This window comes from Marmota marmota, unplaced genomic scaffold (assembly GCF_001458135.2).
Source record: "Marmota marmota marmota unplaced genomic scaffold, marMar, whole genome shotgun sequence".
In the NCBI taxonomy this organism is placed as follows: domain Eukaryota; kingdom Metazoa; phylum Chordata; class Mammalia; order Rodentia; family Sciuridae; genus Marmota; species Marmota marmota.
In genome coordinates, this window is record NW_026000108.1 from 3501990 (window position 1) to 3525444 (window position 23455).

At 60.1% G+C, this 23455-nt stretch overlaps 1 protein-coding gene across 16 annotated transcripts in view; it reads left to right on the forward strand.

Annotated features, from left to right (window-relative positions):
* Positions 1–23455, forward strand: part of Ablim2 (actin binding LIM protein family member 2) — an 89791-nt gene that overhangs the window by 48897 nt on the left and 17439 nt on the right. For 6 of the 16 annotated variants that reach the window (XM_048784109.1, XM_048784106.1, XM_048784110.1 and 3 more), the window contains 6 exons: positions 2472–2573; positions 3043–3096; positions 10018–10137; positions 11173–11225; positions 11894–12032; positions 21268–21329. In XM_048784109.1, the coding sequence (XP_048640066.1) occupies positions 2472–2573; positions 3043–3096; positions 10018–10137; positions 11173–11225; positions 11894–12032; positions 21268–21329 (530 nt within the window). The remainder of the gene's footprint in view (positions 1–2471; positions 2574–3042; positions 3097–10017; positions 10138–11172; positions 11226–11893; positions 12033–21267; positions 21330–23455) is intronic. The other 10 variants (XM_048784116.1, XM_048784117.1, XM_048784113.1 and 7 more) reach the window with 4 other exon arrangements.

The following is a 23455-nucleotide window of genomic DNA, read 5'->3' on the forward strand; positions in this document are numbered from 1 at the left end:
TGCCTCCCCGACACGAGCCCCGTGTGTCCTGGGAAAGGAGCAAAAAGATCCAGCTGAGGAACTTTCCAGAAAGGCCTGCCAGCACTTCCCAGGACCAGTCATCACCAGCAGGGAATCCGCAAGACTGGCCCGGCCAGAGGAGCATGGGAGACGTGCCAGCTAATGTAATGTGTCCTCCTGGGATGGAGAGAGGACACCAGGCAAAATCCACATGGCGTGGCATTTAGATGATGCCGTGAGCCAAGGTCAGGGGGCAGCAGCCGGAGCACGTGCCTGGGAAGGTGTGACTACCTGAAACTGTCCTCAAATCAAGCATGAGTTTAAACTGGAAGAAAAGGAAGGGGCCCATGGCCAGGGGCTGCCCACCCACGAATAGGCTCACCCAGGACAGAAGTTCCCCCGGACGTGACCCCCTGCAGGAGGAGCCCTGAGCCCCTGCCTGGGGACTTTACCAGTAAAGCTCAAGGAGGAGCTGGCCACTGAGCAATGGCTAGACCCAGGCTGGGGCAGGCATGCTGAGGGAAAACGCAGCAGAGCGCTCCTGGTGGCACCACAGGGCCCATGGCAGTGGTGCATTTGAGAGAGGAAACCACCTGGGGACAAGTGGCGCCTGTGCAGAGAAGGGGCCCTGCACCCTGGGCCACCCTCCTGAAGGCTGGAGCTGCACTCAGCAAGTGCACCAGGAGGAGCCGTGCAGAGGCCAGGGCTGGGGAGGCCTGGAGGACTTGGTGGTGGCATCTCAGACACAACCCTAGGTGGACAAATTCAGTGACCAATGCTAGAGGCCCCTGAGGGCAGGTGTGCAGCAGGCCTGGTGGGTCACTGGGGCCACCACAGCTGTGCCTCAGCTTCCCCATGGTCTTGGGGCCCTGGGTATATCTGTCCTGAGGTGCACAGGCACACGGGCGCCCCAGTCTGGTGTACAGTTTCCAGGGCCCCTGCATAATAGGCTGAGCCCCGGGGAGGGACAAGGAGCCTTTGACATGTTAGATCCTAAGTGGTGGAGAAGGAGCATTCTAGACAAGGGCCAGCTCAGCCTAGCGATGGCGCCTGACGCGAATGTCCCAGCCCCCTGCAGTTGGCACGGATGCGTTTTTTAAAGGCCGTGCTTCTGTCCTGTGTGGCTGCCCTTGGGGGGATCTAGTCAGTCACCGTGGGGAGAAGAGGTCCGGGGTTTCCTCTTGTTGCTCATTGGTCCCACCCCCATGGTGTGAAGGCCCTGCGGCCACCTGGAGTGGCCGGAGCCCGCAGACTTGGGGAAGCCCAGGGGGTCTGTGCTGTTGGAAGGGAGGTAGTTACAGCAAAGCAGGCATCTGAAGTCCCGTCAGTGTCAGCAGGTGAAGTCAGCGTCACACCCAGGTGGGACAAAGTGCTCCAGATTGGAGTTGCCTGCCCCTTTGTGGCCTCAGCCTGGTGTGGGGCACGGTGGGGGTCAGCCCGAGCTGAGCCCTCTGCCCCTGCATGCCCCGCCGCTGCACCCGACCTGCTTCCAGGCCCAGCTCCTCCAGAGCCAGCATCTGTCCAGCTGCTACAGTCCCCGGCAGGTCCCCAGTCAGGCCGGCTTAGCCCCACTTCTGTGGGTACCGTTTCACTGCAGGGTCACTTGGACCAGCACACAGTGGAGAGGGTCTCAAGTCCAGACTGTCCCTTTCCCCCGTCAAGCTTATCATCTAATGTCCTGCGGGTCCCCAAGATTAGTGAGGTGTCTTGCTATGAGCCACAGTCCTCCTCGCCAAGTGTCCAGTGCCCGCCCACTCTGTCACCCCATTTCTGACACAGCTGTGGGGCATGGGGCGTTCTCCCAGGGAACTCTGCTGTCTTGCTTGGTGACTTGATAATCCAACCACCTTCCCAAGGCAGAAATTCTGATTCTAGATGAGGTAAGGAACCGGAGCAGGCTCAGAAGGTACTTTCCACTTAGTTTGAAAAAAAAAAAAAATATATATATATATATATATATATATATATGTATGTATGTATTTAGGAAGATGGAAATTGATTGATTCTGGTCTTCTCTTTTTCTGTATCTTGCAAAATTGCACTCAGTGACTTTGAGGACTCCCGGGCTCATTCCAGTGCCTTAGTCTGATCCATGCAGCTGATTTGTAGGCTCCTGGAGATGCAGCCCTGTGTGTACAGGATGATCAGGAAGGCAGGCCTTGGGGCTGGTGAGTTGCAGGCTGCCGGGTGCACGGAGCAGCTGGGTGTGCACCCCAGAATCTGCCATGCACCGACCAGCTCTCAGCCCTCAGGTCACTGTGCCTCTCAGGGACCACTGGCAGGGTTCAACGCAGGTTGGATTAACAAGTCATTGGGCCTAGTCTGGAAAGTCCCCAGGACCACAGTCCTCCTCTGGGCAGAGGGTGTGGGGTGTCCACTGCAGGGAAGACGGGGCTTGCTGCACTAGCCATTTTGCTTGAGATGCTCTGCTTTTCCGTCCCCATCTGCTGTCCCTGTGCTCCCGTCTGGAGGCAGTGAAAGTGGCCGCAGCACCCCCAGCCTCTCGGTGCTCTCGGACAGCAGGCCTCCTTCCTCCACCTACCAGCAGGCCCCGCGCCACTTCCACGTCCCAGGTAGGCCCGGCTTGCCGCCGGCTCCGCGTGCACGTCCGCTCACACCTGGCGGCCAGGGCAGGTGCCGCACGGACCGCCACACCTCACCCCGGCTCCAAACTCCAAACTTCCCTAAAAATCACCAGGGTCTTGGCACATCCCCAAACTGCCCTTCATGTGAGCTTCTCCCCAAGTGCCACAGACTCGGGGGGCCGCCTGCAGCTTTCTGGGAACAGGCTGGAGAAAAGGGTCTTTCTGAGCTGCACCAGGCCCAGGCTCTTGCTGGCTGCCCATTCCTAGCCACCTCTTTCCCTGTCCCCTCAGATTGGGGTGGCTTCCGCAGTGGGGGTGCTTGTTTTGGGGTGTGGGGTGCTGGACCTGCTGGCAGTTCTAAAGCGGGGTGATGAGAGTGGCCGACAGAAAGCAGCGGGCGGACACCCTGGCGACGGCCGCTCACCCTCCTGTTCTCTCCTTTTGTCTCCTCTCCCAGACACTGGCGTAAAAGATAACATCTATAGGAAACCCCCTATCTACAAGCAGCATGGTACGGTGGAGTCTGCTCGTGGGCCCTGCCCTGCATGCCTGGCACCCCTTGCTTCTGAATGCACCCTTTGCTGAGTCCTGGTCACTGTGGGGACGGCTTGGAGGCCCCTGGCTGTCTGAATTTTAAGGGCAAATTCCCTAGGAGGCCCCAGAGGCCTTTCTTCCTACGTGACAGTGGGGTCCTTCTGAGTGAGGACCCTGCGAATGAACCCCAGGTACTGCACGCAGACGGGCCCGGGTGGGGTTTGGTGGCTTTGATCATGCTTTTGTGAGGGAAGCAGCCAGAGTGATCCCGGCCCACCTGGCCAGGAACAGAGGCTTCCTGATCTGTGATGTGACCCAGCCTGATCCTTGAGAAACCGTACAATCTGGAATCAGACACGTATTCCCGTGGAGAAATTTGGTCTTATCGTTTGAGACTATCTGACAATAGAGTGAACTGCCCTGCTCCCAGGTAAAAGGGGTCCTTGCCTTAGCAAACACTAAGTTTGGGAAGTGTTGTGAGGCTTGGGAAGTTTTGTTGTGAGGGCATCTCTTGGCCCTCTGACGCCCCTTCCCACAGCCTACCTGGGACAGATGTGCACAGGGCAGATTACCAGGTTCATGGAGCAGGAATCAGAACTGGAATTTCTGGGTTTGGGGGGCATGTTGCTTTCTGATCCTGAGCCTCTGTTTCCCCATGTGCAAAGCAAGACTGCCCCTTCCCTGCCCTCTGCCCAGGCTGGCTGGGAGGACCTCAGGAACCACGACTGGAGACACTCTCCACTGTAGCATGCAGGGCACACGGGATTGTCACCAATCCTCCAGAGATGGGAAGAGGGATTCCATCCCGTGTTGGAAGTTCCTGTCTAGATGCACCCAAGGAATACTGCCACCTCCTGTGGATAATCGGGTGGAGGCCTTGGGGGTCCTGCGTGCTCTCTGTGGCTGGCTGGAGGGTCAGTGGTCTAGTTGTGTGAGCAGGGAGGCGTCGTTTGTGCCTTCTTTCTGGGGTGGAAGAAGACCCTGCGCCTTGTGCCACCTTCCTATTCCCAAGAAGGAAAAGCAACGAACAGAGTTTCCTGAGTGCACTGAGTCCCACCAGCGGAGCTGAGAGCGTCAGGCTCCGAGAGGGACCAGAGGGGACAGGCTAGATGCTGGGGCCCTTGCAGAGTGCCCAGACCAGCTCCCTCCTGCTTCAGGGGAAACTGAGGCCCAGCCAGAGAAAGGAGCATCCCAGAAAGTGACCGTCCCAGTGCCAGGCTAGAGAGCCTGCGAGGAAGGTCGGTGCTCCTGGGAACCTGAGACTGAGGCTGGCAGGGCTTGCTGTCACCCCCTGCTCTGCCTCAGGTGGCACCTCAGGGTGTGGTAACACAGCCATCAGGAGGGCTGGTCCTGAGAAGGGGCAGAGATGGGAAACCTGCTGGCCTGACCACTCGCCAGCGTCTGGAGAGCCAAGTCCACTGTTGGGTCCTTTCACTGAACCCTCCAGTGGGTCCAATTGCTGTCCCGGGGCCACCTCTGCGTCCTTTAACTCTGAATGTATAGGACTCTCCTCTCCACAGGCAGGGGATTCCTACCTGACAACCCTGAGTGTCACCCAGCCCTTCCATCATTCTAGAATGCCGTTCCGTGGTTCTGTGGGAAAGCAGACGGCGTGAAGCCCCTGCTCACCACTGAGCATTTGGCCGAGGTCCAGAGCTGAATGTGAGCCAAGTCTGTCCCCAGCTCGGCACAAGCAGCCACCTGTCCTCCTGGTCGGGCACCTGTAGAGACTCTCGGACCGGTTTCCAGAGGTGACCCTAGGTCATGACATGCTGGGCCTTGCAGATCCCAGCAGGGCCTCTGACAGGGCTGTTTACAAGACTTCCCACCCAGGCAGGGTCACGCCATTGGAAGTAACTCTGCGTGTGTGTGCCCATGCCCACACTCAGATGCTTGTGTGAGCACAGGGGTGTGTGCATGAGCATGTGCACATATGTGTGAGAGGCCCACGCAGCTTCCTGCTTCCTCTGGGTAACCTCCTGCAGGCTGCAGAGGGGAGAGGGGAAGGGCATTCAGGCTTGAGCCGCAGCAGCAAGTGGGGAACTGCCGGGCCGTTGAGTTGGCTTCCGTGGATGTGTTCGACAAGTTTTAAAAACCCAGCATTTTCGCTGATGCGTTCACTTTCTAACTGTACCAAACTCTGAGAGTCTTTCTGACTTTTTAAATCATTCAGGGTGGCAGGGGTCACAGGTGCCTATGGGTGGCCACGCGGTGTCACTGAAGTCCTTTGTTTACTCTCTTCTGCTGCCCGAGGCCCATTCCTACTTCTGGGAAACAGGCCTCCAGGGTGGCCAGGCCTCTGGGCCTGGGCTGGCCCTAGGTGGTGAGAACAGGGCCATCAGCGTCTGCCCGCGCCGCGGGTGTGAAGTGAGGGTGGGACCCGCCAGCTGCTCGCCTCCTGTGACAGGGTCCGTACAGGCGGGGAAGTGACCGGTCACGGCTCCTGGCTTTACGTCCCCGCTCTGCCTGGCCCCCGCGCTAGGACCTGCTACTGGGCTTTACGGCCTGACAACTCTTCTACATTAGCTCCAACCCTTCTTGGTTATCATTTACTATTTAAATGAGGGAGGGAGGGAGGGAGGGAAGGGGGGAGGTTAAGTAGGTAGCTGGAGAGGCAAAAGGAACTTCGGAGCCTCCCTGGCCCAGGGCTGGATGCCAGGCAGGTCCTCTGGCGCCCCCAGCAGGAAGCTGCAGGGAGCAGCAGGTGCCGGGCCGGATGCTCCTGGAAGTTCCAAGGCTCAGGTGCCCTGTGGCTTTCTATGCGTTGTCGTGCGCCAGTGGGGGTCATTCACAGCACTGAGCCCGGTTGCTTTAGGGGACAGACTTGGATGGGCCGTGGCCCTCGGCTCCACCACACCACTGGGAGCAGATGTGCCACCCCCCAGGTCCGGCTCCTCCTCTGGGGGTTCGGACCACATCCTGTGTGGGCTTTGAGGGGGGTTTCCAGAAGGTGACCCTGGTGCTTGGCACATAGTAGGGAGTTTCAGTGGTAGAACTGGAGGGACACTGTGGCCATTTTAGATTGTTTGAGCTTCCCCTGAAACTCCCCGGGAAGCTCTCCCCCGGGGCAGGCCCTGATAGTTCACCAGACTTGCTGTTCGACTTCCAAGTTCGCGTGAGCACAGACGGACGGACGGGGTGAGCGGCTGCGGCCTGCGAGGCAGGGGCTGCTCCCTCCCGCAGCTGCTGGGCCACCAGGACGCTCGTCCTCCTGCCTGTCCTCAGCCTCCACCCAGCAGGACAGAGGGAGTGGCCCATGGGGTTCGTCAGCCTTTTCACTGCTGTGACTAAAAGACCTGACGATGACAACTTTAGAGGAGGAAAAGGTTATTTGGGGGCCCGGTTTCAGAGGTCGCCATCCAGAGACAGCAGGCTCCACTCCTCTGGGCTGGAGGTGGGCAGGACATCATGGTGGGAGAGTGTGGTGGAGGGCAGCAGCCCACGTGATGATCAAGAAGCAGAGAGGGACTCCACTCGCCAGATACAAATAGGTACCCCAAAGCCGTGCCCCAATGCCCCCTCCTTCAGCCACATCCCACCGTCCTGCAGTTCTCACCCAGTAATCCCCATCAGAAGACTGACCCACTGACTGGGCCAAGGCCCCCGTAAGCCAGTCGTCTCTCCTCTGAACCTTCTTGCATGGCCTCGCACGTAAGCTCTTGGGGACACCTCCCGTCTGCACAGGTCACTGGTGTGGCAGGGCTGCTCACTCTTTCCTTGGATCCTGGTTGAAAACAGGAATTAACCGCCTCTGTCCCTCTGTATCCTCTCATGGGGTGACTCTCGCTTTGGTTTTGGGGTCCTTTCTTGGGATATGAGGAAAGGGCAGGTGGCCAGGCATGCTCAGTGTTCAGGAAGAGCAATGGAAACCTGCTGTGGGCATCAGGAAGCCCCTGGCCCAGGCTCCCCGGGCTGGAAGTGGGCAGCCACGTTCCCCAGAGGCTGCTGGGTGGAGGCAGGGCAGGGCCCGGAGGAACCACCCTGTACCTGGGGGCACAGGGGGCACCTCTGCTCTCCTCTAGTGCAGGTAACACAGAGTGGTCATCAAAAGGTGGAGGGAGGGAGGGAGGAAGGAGGCTAGAGACGCCAGGGCCGCTGTCCTCGTCCTCAGTGCCACTGTCAGTCCTGATGGCAGCCCGTGAGCTGCTGTCCTCCTGGCTTGCAGTTGAGGCAGCTGGTCTGAGGGACTTGAATGACTTGCACCAATTTATCCACGAAAGTTTTTCAAGCATGCATTTTGTGCTAGGCTCTGTCCCAGCCCTGGGGACACATGGGTGACCCTCTGTGGCATCTGACCTCATGGAACTGGGATTCTAATGGACTTGGCCACCTATGTGCATTCTCTCTCTCTCTCTCTCTCTCTCTCTCTCTCTCTCTCTCTCATCCCAATTCCATTTGAGTCGCAGAGCTGGAAACCTCACGGGGGAATCAGATGAGTGGTGGGTCTATTCCTAGAGCCCAGGAGCTAAAGGGAGGAGCAGATTCCCCACCCCCTATAGCCCCAGGCCAGGGGAGAGGACAAGATGGATTGTCCTGTCAGCTCCTTCCCCTGTGAGGGCGAGTACCTCTGGACCCAGCCTGGACCCACCCCCGAGCCCGTCCTGCCTCAGCCCTGGCAGGTGCTGGAGTGGTGATTTGCAGGCAGAGCACGGCCAGAGCTCAAGGCCCCTAGAACAGGGGACAGACTGGCCCCCAGCCCCACTTTCCCTCTAGATACCAGCAAAAGAGCCTTGGAGGTCAGAGCTGCCAATGCTGGCAGCCAAGAGGCATGCATGTGTGAGCACTTACTGAATACCTACTCTGGAACAGGCCCTGCACCACGGAGGGTCCCCTGGAAGCAGTGCCCCTGTGCTGCACCCACCTCCTGGCTTCCTCTGTAAGCCCTGTGCACATGTCACCTCATGAAGCCCCCAAGGGGCCACCAGGCCTCTCCCAGGAGCCACCTGGGGGAGGAGGATTTGTATACAAGTCATGACAAGCAAAGCTGGGGTGACATGGCCCTGAGTCCCATGATTCATGTATCTGCCGGGGAGAACACACGTGTGAGCTTGGGTGACCAGCTCTGCACCTCACTCTGCACCTCGGCCTCCGCGCCTGGGTGAGGGCCGCACATGCGCTATTACCTGTTAACACACGTCTAACCAGACCAGGGTACAGGGCCTGACCCAGGAGTAGGTATTCAGTAAGTGCTCATACATGCATGCTCTTTGGGAGCACCTTTGTGCTGACTCTGCCCTCATCAAAGCCCTCACTATAGCGTCTTGAGACCTTCTAATGCCCTGTCCACCTCGCACCCTGGCCACGAGCTTCTGGAGGACAAAGGTCGTGTCTGGGTGTTCTGCGTCCCGCACTCAGGACACTGGGCACTTGGAGAAGGGAGAGGAAGGCTGAGGGCAGACAGAGGGCAGCAGAGGGCAACAGAGGGCAGAACGGGGATAAAGGACAACTTGGCTCAGTGGACACGTCAGTGGGCAAAGGAGTGGATTCAGTGGACACAGGGGTAGCAGCCGACAGTCGGGTGGATACGTGGCTGGCCATGGGGGTGAGCAGCAGGTTATGTGGCGGGTGGGTGGACAGATGGGGGGTGGGAAGTTAAGGGCAGCTGAACGCGTGGATAGACAGGAATAGGTGAGTACAGAGGGATGTGGACACGCCCAAGGGATGTCCAGGTGCGAATGGGGTGGAGAAGGGTATGGCAGGGTGGCAAGGCCAGCCTGCTCGGGGTCCGGGAAGGGGATCAGAGGCTCCCCTTCACTGCGGCACCTCTAGTGGAGAGTCCCCAGGGACATGGGAGTGGAAATGCCTTCTAGGGCTCAGAAGGACCCCCAACTGTACACAAAAGATACACTAAACTTTCTCTGCTTGTCCTGAGAAGGTCTGTGTTTTCCTGGCAGCCCACACAGCGTGCCACAAATTGGCCTCGCATGGTCTCCAACCCCTCCTGCTGCTGGGGTCTCTAAGCCTGCAGGCTAGCGCTCCATGGGTGGTGTTCATGGGAGTGTCTTCCTCCTGGCCTGGAGGTGTAAGCATCATTCACCCATATTTCAGATCTGGAAACTGAGGTTCAGAGCTGGTAAAGGAGCAAGCAAGCCACCAATAGAGCAAAGTGCCAGTTTCCTATGATTTCCTGCCCAGGCTCCTAGCTCTTCAGCGAGCCCATGGTATGCTTTGCGGGCTGGTGAACTTCACTCTGAGCAGCGTTGGCCCCAGCCTGGTAGACTGTGCACACCTGGGCAGCTGGTGGCATTTGCAGAGGGAATTTGCTGAGTCTGGGCAGAACATCTCTTTCTGCAAATGGTGGGTCTGTTCTGGAGCCCAGAGGCAGTTCTAAAGGACATGTCTGGCTGACCCATTGTCCAGGACTGAGAAGTCCTCCCAGCCAGGGCCCCCAAGCCCTCAAAGAGCCCCTTAATTGCCTTTTGCCCTTGCAGACATTCCAAGGGTGGAGTGGCCTCTTGGCTCTCAGGAACAGGATTGGCATTTTTGCTGGCACGCAGGGCCGGGCTCTCTCCAGTGTGGGCAGTGGTGTGCTTCCAGGGCTCCCAGTCACCCCGGTGACACCCAGCCTGCTCGTCCTTGCAGCTGGCTGGGCAGCTCCCAAGTGTGGGCTGATGTCTGCCACACTCAAGGGCACCACTGCCCAGTGTGGCTGTTGTCAAGGCAACAGTAGCGCCACACTGTCAGGCTTGGGCTCCCTGCCCGCTGTCTCTCCATCACAACCTCCTCGAAGGCCCTGCTGCTCGCCTCTGGGAGCGGGAGCGGAGAGGACAGGGGCTTTATTTTCGCTTTGAAAGTGGCTGTCTCCGTGGAGGGAGAAAGGTTGCCATGGAGAGCAAGGGTGTCTGTGCGTCCAGAAGTGGACGTGCTCAGACTTCACTCTTGGCCTTGTCTTGTCAAGGTCCTGTAGCCCAATCCCCAATTTCCAAGCTCTCTGGCCTGGTGTCAGTCTTGTCCTTGGTGGTGCAGGAGGCAGGCTGCTCCAAAAGGCTGACAGGTCCCAGCCCGCCGCAGGCTGCAGGTAAGCGCCCAGCTCCGCGCGGCCTTGCTCAGGCCCGGCCCAGCGCCGAGGCCGGCTGGGAAGGAGCCGGGTTTCCATTTCATTTCTCTGTGCATGGGGTGGTGTGTTAGTCTGGGGTTCCGGAAGGTCTCTGGATGCGGCCTGGATGCCGGGAGGTGTCAGCATGCCCTTGTGTGGTCTCTCAGCTCAACCTGGTTGGAAACGTCAGCCTGCTGCGGGACAACTCCCCCAACTGCTGTGGACAGTATTCTTGTGAACAGATTGTGGCACAATGAGCTCCTGCTTGCTCTGTGACATTGAGCTTGTTTCTGGCTGGATTCTCTTTTCTTTTTTTTTTTTAATATTTATTTGTTTATTTTTATTGGACACAACCCTTTATTTCATTGTCTCTATGGTGCTGAGGCTCGACCCCAGGCCTCGCCCGGGCTAGGGAGCGCTCTGCCGCTGAGCCCCAGCCCTCCCCTGGGTTCTCCTCCTGTACGTTCTCCACGGCGCCCTCCGGGGTGCTGCTTACTCGCTGTCGTGGCTGCGGGCAGCAGGAGGGAGCCAGGCAGGCAGGGGCAGGCTTGGACCCCGGCTCCCTGGGCTCCGGTCAGCCTCCGCCCCGCTAGTCCCTGCGCTGGGCCGTGGCGTCTCCCTGAGGCTTGTCTCCCTGTCTGTGAAGTGGCGACGCCCCTTCCTTCAGGGTTGGCAGGGACAGGCCGTGAGAGGTGAGGCATCTAGCTGGAGGTGACACCGAGGGTCCCTGACTGAGGCCCGCTCCTCTGGTGTCCCCTGAGAGGTAGAAGGTGTTCTTCAAAGGCCAAGCGGCGCCTCTGGCAGTGCCGTTCCTTGCTCCACGTGGGGAAGGGGAATGACTACGCTTCCGAGGCCCCTGCCCCCTCGCGGGCAGCCCTCCCTGGAGCTGCTCCAGCCTGCCCGGCCCCGTCCTCCAGGGCACCCTGCTCTTGACCCTCCTTGGCCGTCTTGGGTTTGAGCATGACTGAGGCGGGAGGCCAACGGCGGCGGCCGTCACCGGTTCACTTTCCCTTCCAGCCGCGCGGCGAGTGGACGGGGAGGACGGGAGCTTCGACCAGGATAACAGGAAGGTAACGAGGACCGGACCTCCCCGGAAGCCCCGTGGTGGCCCCTCCAGCTGAACCCCAGGCTCCTCCTCTTGCCCTGTTCCTTAGAGTCCCCAAAGGACAGAGGTGGGAGGCATGTGCGCCAGCCCCCCTCGCACTGAGGCGGCCCGGCTGGGTCTCCAGTCACCTGCTGTAGCTGAGGACGCTGTCAGTGCATCTGGGACCACGGGATGATGGTTCTAGAGTGGGTTTTTGGCATCTTCCACTCAGGGCCAGTGGGTGGACGTCTTCCTCCTGGGAGGTCGCACACTTTAATCACAAGAGTGACTGCGGGCAGGACTTGGCCCAGGGCTGGGCCCCTCCCTGCCCACTTGTCTTTAGGGAAGAGAAGGAGTTCAGGGAAGGAGCCCAGGCTGGACTTGGGCAGCCTCAGCTGCTGGCTAGAGCCCCTGGGGTGCTGACCCCAAGCCTCAGTGCTCTTGTCTGTAAGATGGGCAGCCCCACTTTCCCGTGGAACAGGTGGACAACTCACCCTGAATGGTGGCCATGTACTTAAAGCTGATCTCACACAGTAGCTTCCTGCAGTGGGTCAGCTCGCTGGTCAGAAGTAAGAAAGAAGCCCCTGGAAGGTCCGGTGAGATGCGCCCATGGCAGATGACCTCAAAGTTCACATGACTTCTTTGTTTTTGCAGAAGACCAGCTGGCTCCTCCTCAAGGGGGACTCGGACACAAGGACGAACTCTCCAGACCTGGACATCCAGTCTCTGTCCCACAGCAGTGGGACAGAGCAAGGCCCTCTGCAGAGAGGGCCAGGAGACAGCTTTTCTCCACGTGAGTGGCCCTGCCGAGCCCGGGCGGTGGTGTGCATGGGAGGCCCCAGCTTGGTGAAGGCGTAGGAGCAAAGGTAGGGCCACCCCACAGGACAGCGGGCGGCTCTGTGAGGACATAGCTGGCTGTGCCGGGCCACAGTGCTGTCTCCTGCTGACACCCAGAGCTGGGCGGCAGTAGAGAGCCAAGGTGACTTCCAGGTGAGGTCACCAAGAAGCTCCCGGGGCCACTCCCTCCAGAGCAGGTGTGGGCATGGTCCAGGAGGCGGGGCCAGATCCGGCTGGTGATGGGGCACTGTCCTGTCCCTGTGGCACCCTGAGCAAGGCACTGGAGAGTCCCAGGCATTAGAGCCTCAGACTTCACAGCAGACAAAGCTGTCATTTGCTGGACTCTGGGGTGTCACAAAGACTGAATCAGGAGTGAGCTGCAGTGTGCTGAGACCACAGGTGAAAGACTGCAGTGGGCCGCGGTCAGCAGCCTCTAAGCCGGGAAGGGGTTTCAGTGGGGAAGCTAGGGCCGAGGTTGGATGAGGAGGCTGGGTCAGGGGACGTGGGTGCGAAAGGCAGAGGAAGGCCAGGCTTCACAGTGAGACGGACCTTCGCGCAAACCCAGCCCCAGGGTGGGCAACTGTGGTGTGGACAAGCTCCGCCCACTGCCTCGTGGGTCTTGGGGAAGGTGAACTGGGTGCTCAGGCAGCGCCCTGCCTGGCGGGTAGTCGGTGCTCAGTAAACAGCAGCATCATCCTGGTCACCACCCTCACCTCATCCTCACCCTCGCCTTTGGTATAAAGTGCGCCATCCTCAGGAAAGCGCCCTGGTGCAGGGCGGCCAGGCTGTGCAGACACCTGGAACTGCTGGTGCATCAGAGAATCCCCGGGAGGGAGAGAGGTTCTGCTCCGTGCGGGATCTCTGTGATTAGGTGTCTGGACCCCCCAGGGCACCCATCCCTCCTGGGGTGCAGCCCTCTCCTAGTGGGGTCTCAGCAGGGGCACAAGGCTGACGTCAGCATGGGACGGCACCAAGACATCTCCAGCAGGGAGGGACTCCTGGGGGTCTTGCAGGGACGTGGCAGGCCGAGGCGCTGGTCCCTCCTTCCCTGCCTGTGCCCCCTGCAGGTAGCTGCCCACCAGTCCTCCAGTTCTCCCTGCACCCCCAGGGGCCGCTGCCCGGGTGGTGTGGCCCAGAGCCATGCCTGGTGACAGTGCTCTGTCCTGGGCTGTGTTTGGAGGTGGAGGGCCACCCTCCTGCCTCGGGTGTGGCCTGGCATCAAGGCCTGAGCCCTGGAACCAGGAATCAGGGTTGGGGACCTCCCAGCTCCTGGCCGCGTCCCTGCTAGTGCAGGAGGCCACTGCCGTCCTCCTGGTCCCCTGCCCGTGACCTCCCCCAGACTCACGGGGCGCAGGGGCACCTGTGGCCTCAGCAGCTCCCTCTGGAGTGTGTGGCCTTCCTGTGTCCAGGACCCAGGAAGGAGGTGGCTCCATGAGGGGAAAACGCCGAGCTGGAGACGGGGTCCTGTGGGCCCCCCTGCCGCGGCCCTGCCGTGGCGCCTGCACGCAGGCTGCACCCCTTCCTCACTTGCAAACACCAGAACAAGGGCTCCCGGGGCCGCGGAGGCACAGGAGCCCGGCGGGTGCTGGTCCCCGCGAGGCCAGGCTGTGGCAGGTGTCTTACTTCGCCATTTGGACCCCAAGTCTCATCTGTCAGCTCTGCTGTTGTGTCCCCACCTCAAGCTGCACGTGTGGCCACAGCTGGGACAGCAATGGCTTCCACGCAGGTGCACCCGACCTGGGGGCACCAGCTCCAGTGTGGGGCCATGGTTTAAGCGGGAGGCCCCTCCACAGCGTGAGCCCCGCCTGAGCCCCGGCCTTGCTGCCTTTGCCGTGTGCTGCGGTCACCACTGTGAGCGGCCTTTCGCTCCTGCTGGACTCCCGACAGCGGCCTGTGCGGAGACCCACCGTGTCCTGCATTACAACTGCGCCCGCGCCTCTGTCCTGAGGATGTTGCCTCCCTTCCCAGCGTGCGCAGACCAAGCCGGGCAGGTCTGGGGCGGGTGAGCAGCTGGGGTGGGAAGGGGAGCAGCGCCCACTTTCTCTTTGGGCATTTTGTGGCTCTCACCAAGGCGGATCCATCAGAGCAGAGCAATGGCACACGGCAGGGCCCACCCGCCTGCACCCCAGGATGCCCATCTGTAGTGCGCCAAGGAAGGCAGGAGTGTGACACTCAACACAGTGGGCGCTCAATAAATGTTGGTTGAATTGAGATGCATTAAATTCAACGGGTATTTATTGAGCACCCACTCTGTGCCAGACGCTGAGCAGGGCGCCGAGGGGGAGACAGAGAAGAGGAGAGCAGCCCCTGGTCCAGAGCAGCGTGCAGGGACTGGGAGAGGCAGGTGGCAGGAGCAGTGCTGGTGTGTCTCTCTGCCGCCTGCCCCCCAGGTGCCTCCTGGCCCACAGGCCTGGTCACAGCCTCATCTCACCCATGACACCATCAGACATGCCACGAAACTGGATTCATTTCAGCCCTTCATCCATCCCGCCAGCTGGGATTTATTGAGCACCTACTATGTGCAGGTCATGGTGCTAGACAGCACAGAGCAACAGTGGATGACAAGCCAGTGTGGCGACCCTGTGCCACAGGGCTTACCGTGGGCCACCTCTGTCCTTCCGTAGTGCGCGGGTGCTGGCTCACCTGGCCATGTGCCCCAGTCTGTATTAGTAGAGGCCCTACATTCTGCACAGAAAGGGCCAGGGCTCCCTTTTGTTGTAAGAAGCTGGCTTGAAGGGGCTTTCACAGGGGAAGGCCCACTGCCCCGGGCAGGAGCACGAGGTCCTGGACCCTGGCCTGGCCTGGCCTGATCTGCTCCTGCTCCAGGTCCCTCGAGCCGGACCTTTCAGGCCCTGCCCACTCCTCTGAGGTCACTCTGCACACATGCACACACACACAGTGATTGGAGGTGTCAGGGGCCACCAACCCTGGCTGGCTGCACACCCTGCCCCAAGGGCTTCATCCCTGAAGGGCCTGACGCTCCAGAGGGCATAGCCCCTTCCCCACGCCTCCTCGAGAGGAAGGTCGGGCAGGTTAGAGCTAGAGACCTGGAGGCTGGGGACAGTGGCCGAGGCCCGCAGGGAGACGCAGCCTGGGCATTCCCCCAGACCTGCTGTGGCTTTGGCCTCCACGCCACCCTGTGTGTCCCCTCCACTGTGAGGCCCCTGTGAGGCCCTTGTCTGATTGAGCCTGCTTGCCATTGCTCATTACCTCCCGTGGCCACCAGGGGGCTTCAGGACCCTGGCCCTGGGCCTTCCCTCCTGGCCAGCAGGGGTGGTGAGAGGGACACTCCACTTTCCCCTCCAGAGTCCTGCAAGTTCCCTGCAGGGGACACTCCTACTTAGTCTGTGCTTGGGAGGAATAGACCCCTGATGGGCCACCCGTGGATCTCAGGTGGGCCCCGCTCCTGGTGGGGGCTCCGGCCGCCTTGTGGGGTGGGATGTGCACATCCCAGACCTGGAAGAGCCTCGGCACGGCTTCCTCATCCTACGGCAGGCAAAGTGGGCCCAGAGAGGGGACGCGGGCGGCCCTTCATGAGCACTGTCTGTGTTCCAGGTCGTCCTGGGACCAGAGGACAGAGCAGAGGCCCAAACAGGCCAGATTGCCTGTCCCGGGAGCTGGGTCACAGAGGGGCTGGAGCCTAACCCGAGGCTACCCTGTGAGCCGGGAGCCTGGCAGTGCTGGGGCAGTGTGGCTGGGATACGGAGGTGTCGTGGAAGGGGCCGTCTCTGGAGGGCGAGGGCAGCCCTGGACGGCCCGAGGGCTGGGGAAAGAGCAGAAGCGTGTGGCCAGGTCACTAGCCCCTTGTCAAAAGGTTCTAGAGGGTTCAGAGCAGGGTTTGCAGGCGGCCTGACACTTGTCCTAGCAGGTCTGTGTCTGGCAGGGGGTAACAGGAGGCAGTAGTCAGCGTCCAGGCTCGGGGCTAGGCCAGAGGCTGGCGCCAGGCAGCTGTGAGGAACCGAGGAAGGCCTCGGGTGGGGGCCGGGGAGCAGGCTGCTGTCACTGCAGGTGTGAGCGGGAAACGGGCGTCCATCTCTAGTGTCCGATACGCCGGACAGGCAGCTCCACAGAAGGCGGGCTGGAGGGCGACTGTGGCCCCAGATGAGCAGCAGCAGCCTTGACCAGGGAGATGAGCGGGACGTGTGGGCACAGGCACAGCGAGGAGGAGCTGGGTGTCCAGGTGGCTCGGCTCAGGGGGGCGGAGCTGCCTTACTCAGAGATGCAGAGGGAAAGGTCAACTTATTCACAGTCCCTTGGGAAACCTGACACGACCAGAAGTTGGGGACACAGGCTTGGCTCTTGGGGGTGCCCTGGGCCGGAGGCAGACGCCAAGGACCGTCAGTCCCCAGTGCGCTGGAACCTGAGATGCAGAGAGCCCCACAGCCTGCCGGGACACCCATGTGGTCTGTCCTGAGCTGGTCACTTAGCCCCGAAGCTGGGGCTCTCCGTCCCCACCCAACTCCCAGCTCATTCCTTGCCAGCTTCTTCCATGTGCCATCTCTGCAAGTGCTGGGGAAGGGGCGAGCCAGCAAGTGGGAATGGCCTGGCGCATCGTGGGGAGGGGACGAGGGTCAGGAGGAGGAGCAGAGGACGAGCACGGCATGGGCAGCCACAGAGAGAAGGCCGGGACGGGCAGCCGTGGCACTCTTTGCAGGGAAAGACAGAGAGGCTGGGGAGCTGGCAGCGCGGGTTCGGCTGCCCTGGTGTCCAGCAGGCAGGTGGAGGTTCCGTGGTGTGGACACTGTCAGCAAGGGAACGGCCAGCCTGAGTGGACAGGGTAACCTCTGGCCCCTGCCCGTCTCGGGGTTCCAGGGAGAGTGGTGGAAGCTCCATCTGTCAGGACAGACCCCCGCCCAGGAGAGGAGTCTGGGTCTGGGGACAGAAACACCCCAGGGGAGCCTCCTGGGACAGCGCGGGCAGGGCTTGGGAGCCCAGGGGGCAGCCCGCCTCCCTTCGCTGGGGTCAGCTGGAGACTCTGCTTTTATTTAGCAGACCCCCTGCCTCCCTGTGCCCAGGATAGGACCGCATGGGCGATAGGCAGTGCACGTGCCCATCCAGATGTCGCCGTACAGCCCTTGGAGGGTCACCACACACTCAGGTCCTTTGTCTTCCCCAACTGGGGTCTGGAGATCCCTACCCACGAATGGGAAGCCCGGCTGCAGGAGAAACACCGCTGCTGTGAAGGGAGGGTGCTCCAGGGAGCCCCGCAGGCCTTGGGAGACGGGGCCCGCACTACAGCACCCACCCACGGAGCGCACGGGAGGTGACGGGGTGTCACCCCAAGTCTCCGTGGAGAAGAGTCTCCGGACAGCGCTCCAGGCTTCTGGTGGGCAGGCACAGGAGAGGCACCAAGAATTTGGAGCCATGTGTCCAGTAGACCGTGCGAAGGTCTGCAGAGAGCACTGCTTTTGGGTGCTGGTCCCCAGGGTTGAATCTCAGCTTGTCACTCGCTGTGTAACCATGGGTACAAAAATAAGCTTCTCTGAGTTTGAAATTCCTTCATCTGTGAAAACCAGGATGATCCTGTCCTCCTGGCAGGGAGACCCTGGGGCGAGGCACAGGACATCCTCTGGCCTGGCTGTTAGGGGACAGCCAGGTGGGGCACACGCAGTCCACAGCCAGGTCTCAGCAATCCTTCAGCAGCCAGTGGGGGACATCTGACTTCTTCCAAAGCCCGAAGCTCAGACCGGGCAAGAGCCTGTAGCTCCCTGTGGCTCAGAGACCAAGGGCGGCAGTGGGGATGCTGGCACAGGCCACCCTGCTGCAAAGTCACCTCAGGCCAGTGAACCCAGGGCCATCTGCCTGGGAGTGACCTGCTGTCCAGAGCACCCTGGGATGCTGTGGTGACCACATGTCTCCTGCTGCGTCTGGAACACCCACCCACCCACAAGGGCCTTTTCCTGAATGTCCATGGCTACTCTGGCCTCTGACAAGCTGCTGTAGAAGAAGACAGAGCCAAGAGAAGGAGTTTAGGGTCCCAGAAGCAGCCCCGTGGGGTGCCAGGGCAGGATAGCCACGCGCTGCCTCTGAGAGGAGGCACAGACGGCATGTTTGGGCTAAGCCGGGACTTGGGTGTCCAGGGCTTGCAAGGCCTGGTGTGAGCCAGGGTCCTGACCACCCATGTCCTCCCTATCTGCTTCTCCCTGTGGGTTTCTCTCTTGAGTGCTACACACGGCCACATGCTCTTGAAGGCTGGTAATTTAAGCAGACATGCGGGTCCCTAGATGACCACATGACTGCAAACCCACCAGGCAGACCTGGGGGCAGACGAGGTTCCCAAAGCCCAGGGCCCTCTCTAGCTAGAAGCTGTTTGGCCAGGTACAGGCCCCTCAATCCCACTGGGCCTCAGCTTCCTCATATGTAAAATGGGCTCCTATTCCATGTGCAGGCCAGTGAGAGTTGAATGAAGTAGCTGGATGTATGAAGAGGCTTTTCAAATGAATGGCTCTCAGCCCTGGCCACACATGGACCCTGGGACCTTGAAATCAACCAATGACTTGTCCCTCTCAAAGAGACCAGATTTAATTGATGAGTTCACAGGGACCCTTCCTTGTCCCCAGTAACTGAAGGGACCCAGGAATAAGGTAGAGTCAACCACAGGACAGGAAGAGGAAGGTGCCTTCCCATCCAGGGGCCAGTGACCAAGGTGTCCCCTCCCCTAGCAGCACTCACAGACACCAAGGAGGAGGCCAGATGAAGAACAGGCCCTGGGTATGGCCTTCTCCACGGCCAGGGTCTCCTGCCCTTCCTGCCCTCACAAGGCAACCCCAGGTAGCACAACGGACCCCCCCCCCCCCCCCCCCGTGGGGGGCACCGGCAGGGATTGGGCAGGAGCAACAGGCACACCAACCAGGTGGGGGCAGCAGACAGACTGGCTCTGTGAGGCATTCTGAAACCTAAGTTGTCATTGGAACCATAGCCCCTAAAAGACCAGGCTCTACAGACTGAACCTGGACAGATTGACAGGTGCTAAAATGGAAAACTTAAATAAGGTCCGGTCTCCTAACATAATATCCAAAATGCCTAGGATTTAATAAAAACATTCACTCATCACATTGAGAGTCATAAGTTAACCACAGCAGCAAGATAGGACAATTGACAGATAGTGACACTAAGAAGAACCGGACATTGGAATTATTGGACGAGGATTTTAAGACATCTATTTTAAAGAATGCTTCAGCAAGCAACGATAAATAGTTTTGAAACAACTGAAAAAAATCTCACCAAAGAAATAGAAGTCATTAAAAAAAATAGAACAGAAGGTATCCAACTGAGGAGTAAGATAAACAAGAGAAACAACCCACTGACGGCTTCAGGAGCAGGACACCTGAGTCCGACAGAGGAGAGACTCAGGACCTGGCAGCAGCGACGTCAATCATCTGGTCTGAACAAAAGAGAGAGAGGAGAACCCCGGGGCTTCAGGCAGAGGGAGCCACAGCCAGCCGCTGGATTCCCAGAGGAGAAAACGGGCTTGAAAAAGCATTCAGAGAAACACTGGGTGAAAACTCACCAAACTTGGCAAAAGAGATAAACCTACAGCTTCAAGAAACTGAATACCCAAAAGGGGAAGCCAAGACCTCCACACTAAGACGCACTATGATCAAACTTCTGAAAATCAAGGGCAAGAAGAGAAAAGTCTTCAAGTGCCCGGTGAGAAAAGATGATCACCCGTAGCAGCGCACCCAGACGAGTGACAGTGGGTGCTCCTCAGAGACCTCGAGACCCGGAGGGAGAGGCACGTGGTTCGTATGCTGGAGAAGGAGCTGCCGCACGAATTCTGCGGTCAGTGGAAACATGCCTTGGTTTGAATGGGAAATGAACTCTCAGACGATAGAGAACCAAGAAATCATGTCCCTAGCAGACCTTCCAGAGTGGCCGACAGGTTCTCGAGCCTGCAGGCAGCCGTAGCCAGCAAGGCCAGGAGTTAGACCCGGGGAGCGTCGGGAGAGGTGAAGACGGGGCACGCGCAGGAGACGGCGCTTCGCGTCTGAGTTTCTTGAATCATATTCAGTGGTGAAAGCAAAGCTGAAGGCCATCTGATTCGGTGGTAGGAGGATCATCTCCGGCCTCTCTAGTTGGGCCGCCGGTGGCGTAAAGTGGCCTTGATGGCAGTCGGGTCCCCACACTGAGTGACAGCGTGTCAAGTCCTGAAGGTGGCAGCTGGGTGCTGGGCACTGTCCAGGTGCAGTGAGCATCCAGCCGCAGGGCCACGGGCTCAGGAACAGGGCCAGGATGCTCAGAGCGGGTGAGTGGGCAGGAGGGTCTGCACGGCCCCACGGTCCTCCGTCCTCCCTGCACACATGGCCATCTGGACCCTGAGACACGTGACCTGCCCTCCCCTCGGGGCCCTCACAGGTTGCCCGTAGCTCCATGAGTGAGCTTGACCTCTATCCTGTGGGGGAGGTTGGTCTACACTGCCCGAGGCTGGGCCACTGCCGGGGTGGGCATGCGCAGGTCAGGCAGCTCTGGCACTGCTCCCTCAGGGCCCATGGGGAGGTGGAAGGACAGACAGTTGAGGGACAGGCCTCCTAAGAGCGCTTGCTGGTGTGGGTGCCTGCCCTGATGGGGCAAGCTCTGCCAAGTTCCCTCCATCCAGAACATGCCCCTGCCCCTGAGCCAGGTGGTCCTCCTGACAGAGCTCCTTCTGCCCCCACCAAACAGCATCGAGGAGGTGAACTGGGGCCCTCAATCTCCTGGGTCCCTGCAGGCTCAGTCCCCAGTGGCATAGCAAGTGTTGCCCCACAGGAGGGACAAAGCCCCAGGGTCTCAAATCAACCTTTTTATTTCCAGAGAAGCAGGCAATTTGAAATTTCATGGGAACCCCCACCATAAACACTTAATAACATTGTCTCCAGGCCCCATTTGACGCGGGCTCAGATCGGCACAGCCTGGGCCCTGTCGGGTCAGGGTCAGCCTGGGGGACAGGTGATGCTGGACCCCTATGGCGTGAGCACAGGGGCCAGGTGTGTTCCTGGTCTCAGGGGCAGGCTTGGGACATCAGCTGCTCTGCTTCTTCCCCAGTCCACGCCCTGGGGACAGGAGGCCAAAACTAAGGAGGGAGGGATCCTCAGAGGGCCTCCTGCGTGCTGCCACCCCCCTGCCCTGCCTCACCCTGTTGGAAGACTGCCCTGTCCATGCCCCCACAGCCCGTGGGGTGCGCATGTGACGGGGCTGTGCTGTGTCTGTTTCAGGGTTCCCCTATTCCAAATCCGACTCCCTCCCAAGACATGGGACGAATGGCCTGGACCGTCGGGTAGGTACTGACCCCTCCTGGCCCGCCGGGTACTAACCTGCCATTGCTGCCGACCCCGACACAGCTTCTTGACCACAGCCAGGAGGAGCGGCCTGGCCCTGCTCGCCGCCCGCCTCTGCCTGATGCCCCGCTGGGGGCCGCTGCCTCCCCGCTTTTCCCACACTAGGAACAGAACAGGCTGCGGCTCCATGGCTCCCCACTGCTCTGTCCCTGTCCTCAGGAAGACCGCAGTGGGGCGGACCAGGGGATGGGGACTACCCAGGGTGACCAGGCCCTGATGCAAGAAGCCCCCCAGGGCCTACTTCTTCCTCTGAGCAGAGCCCAGGAAGGCTACTGTAGCTCATGAGCCCTGGGAGCCCAGCACCACGTCCTGGGCTGGGATGCCATTGGCTGCCACCCTCATTACCATCGCATGGTCATTACCCATCACCCCTCGGCCCCGTGCCACTGTTTGGAATGCAGAGGTTGGTCACTGTGCTGCTCAGCGTTCTTTTGCCAGGGAGTGCCGGCTCCTGCTCCCGAGGCTCTGGAAACCCGGGCATCTGGGTGCTCACAGCTGGTACTGAGCCTGGCACCCTGGCTCAGTCAGCCTCATGATGAGCAGCTCATTTCTGACACTCTTCCCACAGCCCCACGAGTCACGGGGTGGGGTGCTGATGGTGCATGGACACACAGCCCCAGGAGACATCCCCGAGGAGGCCTCTTCCAGCTTGGAGAAGTTCTTCTATAAATGAACAGAGAGGCCACTAAAAACCCAGGGCCCTGTTTGTGCCTGGCAGCAGAAGTGGCCAGGGTAGCCAGGGACACCTGTCCTACTCCTTCCTCAGGGTCAGGGCTCCAGGACACTCCTACGAGCAGGGACGCCACCTCGAGGAGCCAGGGGGTCCCTGGGCCTTTGCTTCCTCAGGTGTCAGGAGAGCCGCTGTGTCTGTCCCGAGGCCCAGCTCCGGACCCAGGCCCGGGCGCCCCTGCACAGTGGATTCTAGCAGCCCCCCCCCCCACTAACCGCTCCTCCCGTTGAGAATGGCAGGACCGCACATGCAGCGTGTGAGAAGCAGTCGCTCCCCTTCATCCTCCACAGGGAAAGCAGGGCCAAGGGCTCCGTGCCCAGGCCTTCTATCGCACCCGTCACGGAAAGCTTGGGCGGGAGAACTGTCTGGCACGTTCTCTTCTCACCTGGAACAGCCGTTCTCTGACCCGGGGCCGTGGGCACAATGTGAACCCCAAAACCAAGACAAGTGTCCCCACCCAGGTCAGGTGTGTGAGGAATCGAGGGAGGGCGCCTGTCCCCCGCCTGCTGTCCTCAGGACAGGCCCTCGGTTCACATGGCGAAGGTGCTGGGTGCCCTGTGGCCACAGAGGTCCGGGTCTCCAGTGCCACCTCCTGGGCAGAGAACAGCTGGCCCGATGTTCTGGCAGGGCAGGGTCCATCCCTCCCAGAACAAGGGAAGCAGGATTAAGAGCCAACTTTGACCAAGTCCTGTCCTCTGCCCACCAGTGGGGAAGGCCTGCTGGCCCAGGGCTGGCCCTCACTTGATTCTCAGCCTTCGTGTTGCTGCGGGAAGGTGGGTGGCCACGCTGGCAGCTTGGTTCTGGGCGCCTATTTTCCCTCCTAATGATCTTTTCAATGTTTTTTACTCTTTCTAAGACCTTGTGTGTTTTTTTTGCCTACTTCTCAGCGGGAAGGCCAGCTACGTGACCTAATGACCAGCCTTTACCCTGCAGCCAGGCCCAGCACTGGACTCCGGCCTTTGGCCCTGGGCTTCCCAACCAGTGCTTGTCCATGCTTCTTTGCTGATGGCCTGCGGTGCCCCAGAGTCACTGTTAGTGGTTCCTTGGTTTGTTTTTCATCCAGAAAGGACTCGTAGGGGCCTAATTAAAAGTACAAGTGCAGTCAGACCAAAGTCCCATTAACACCAGATCACAGGAGAATCCAGAGTGGTGGTGCACCTCTGTAACCCCGGCCACGGGAGGCTGAGGCAGGAGGGAGACTGGAGGAGAAAGGCCACTGTGTGAGGACAGCCGTCAGGGCTGAGCTCTGAGCCTCCCTGCTTCGAGGCACAGACTCAACGTGGCCTTGACCAGTTGTGGAGTCTGATGGAAGAAAAGAAAAAAGTTCAAGGGGCA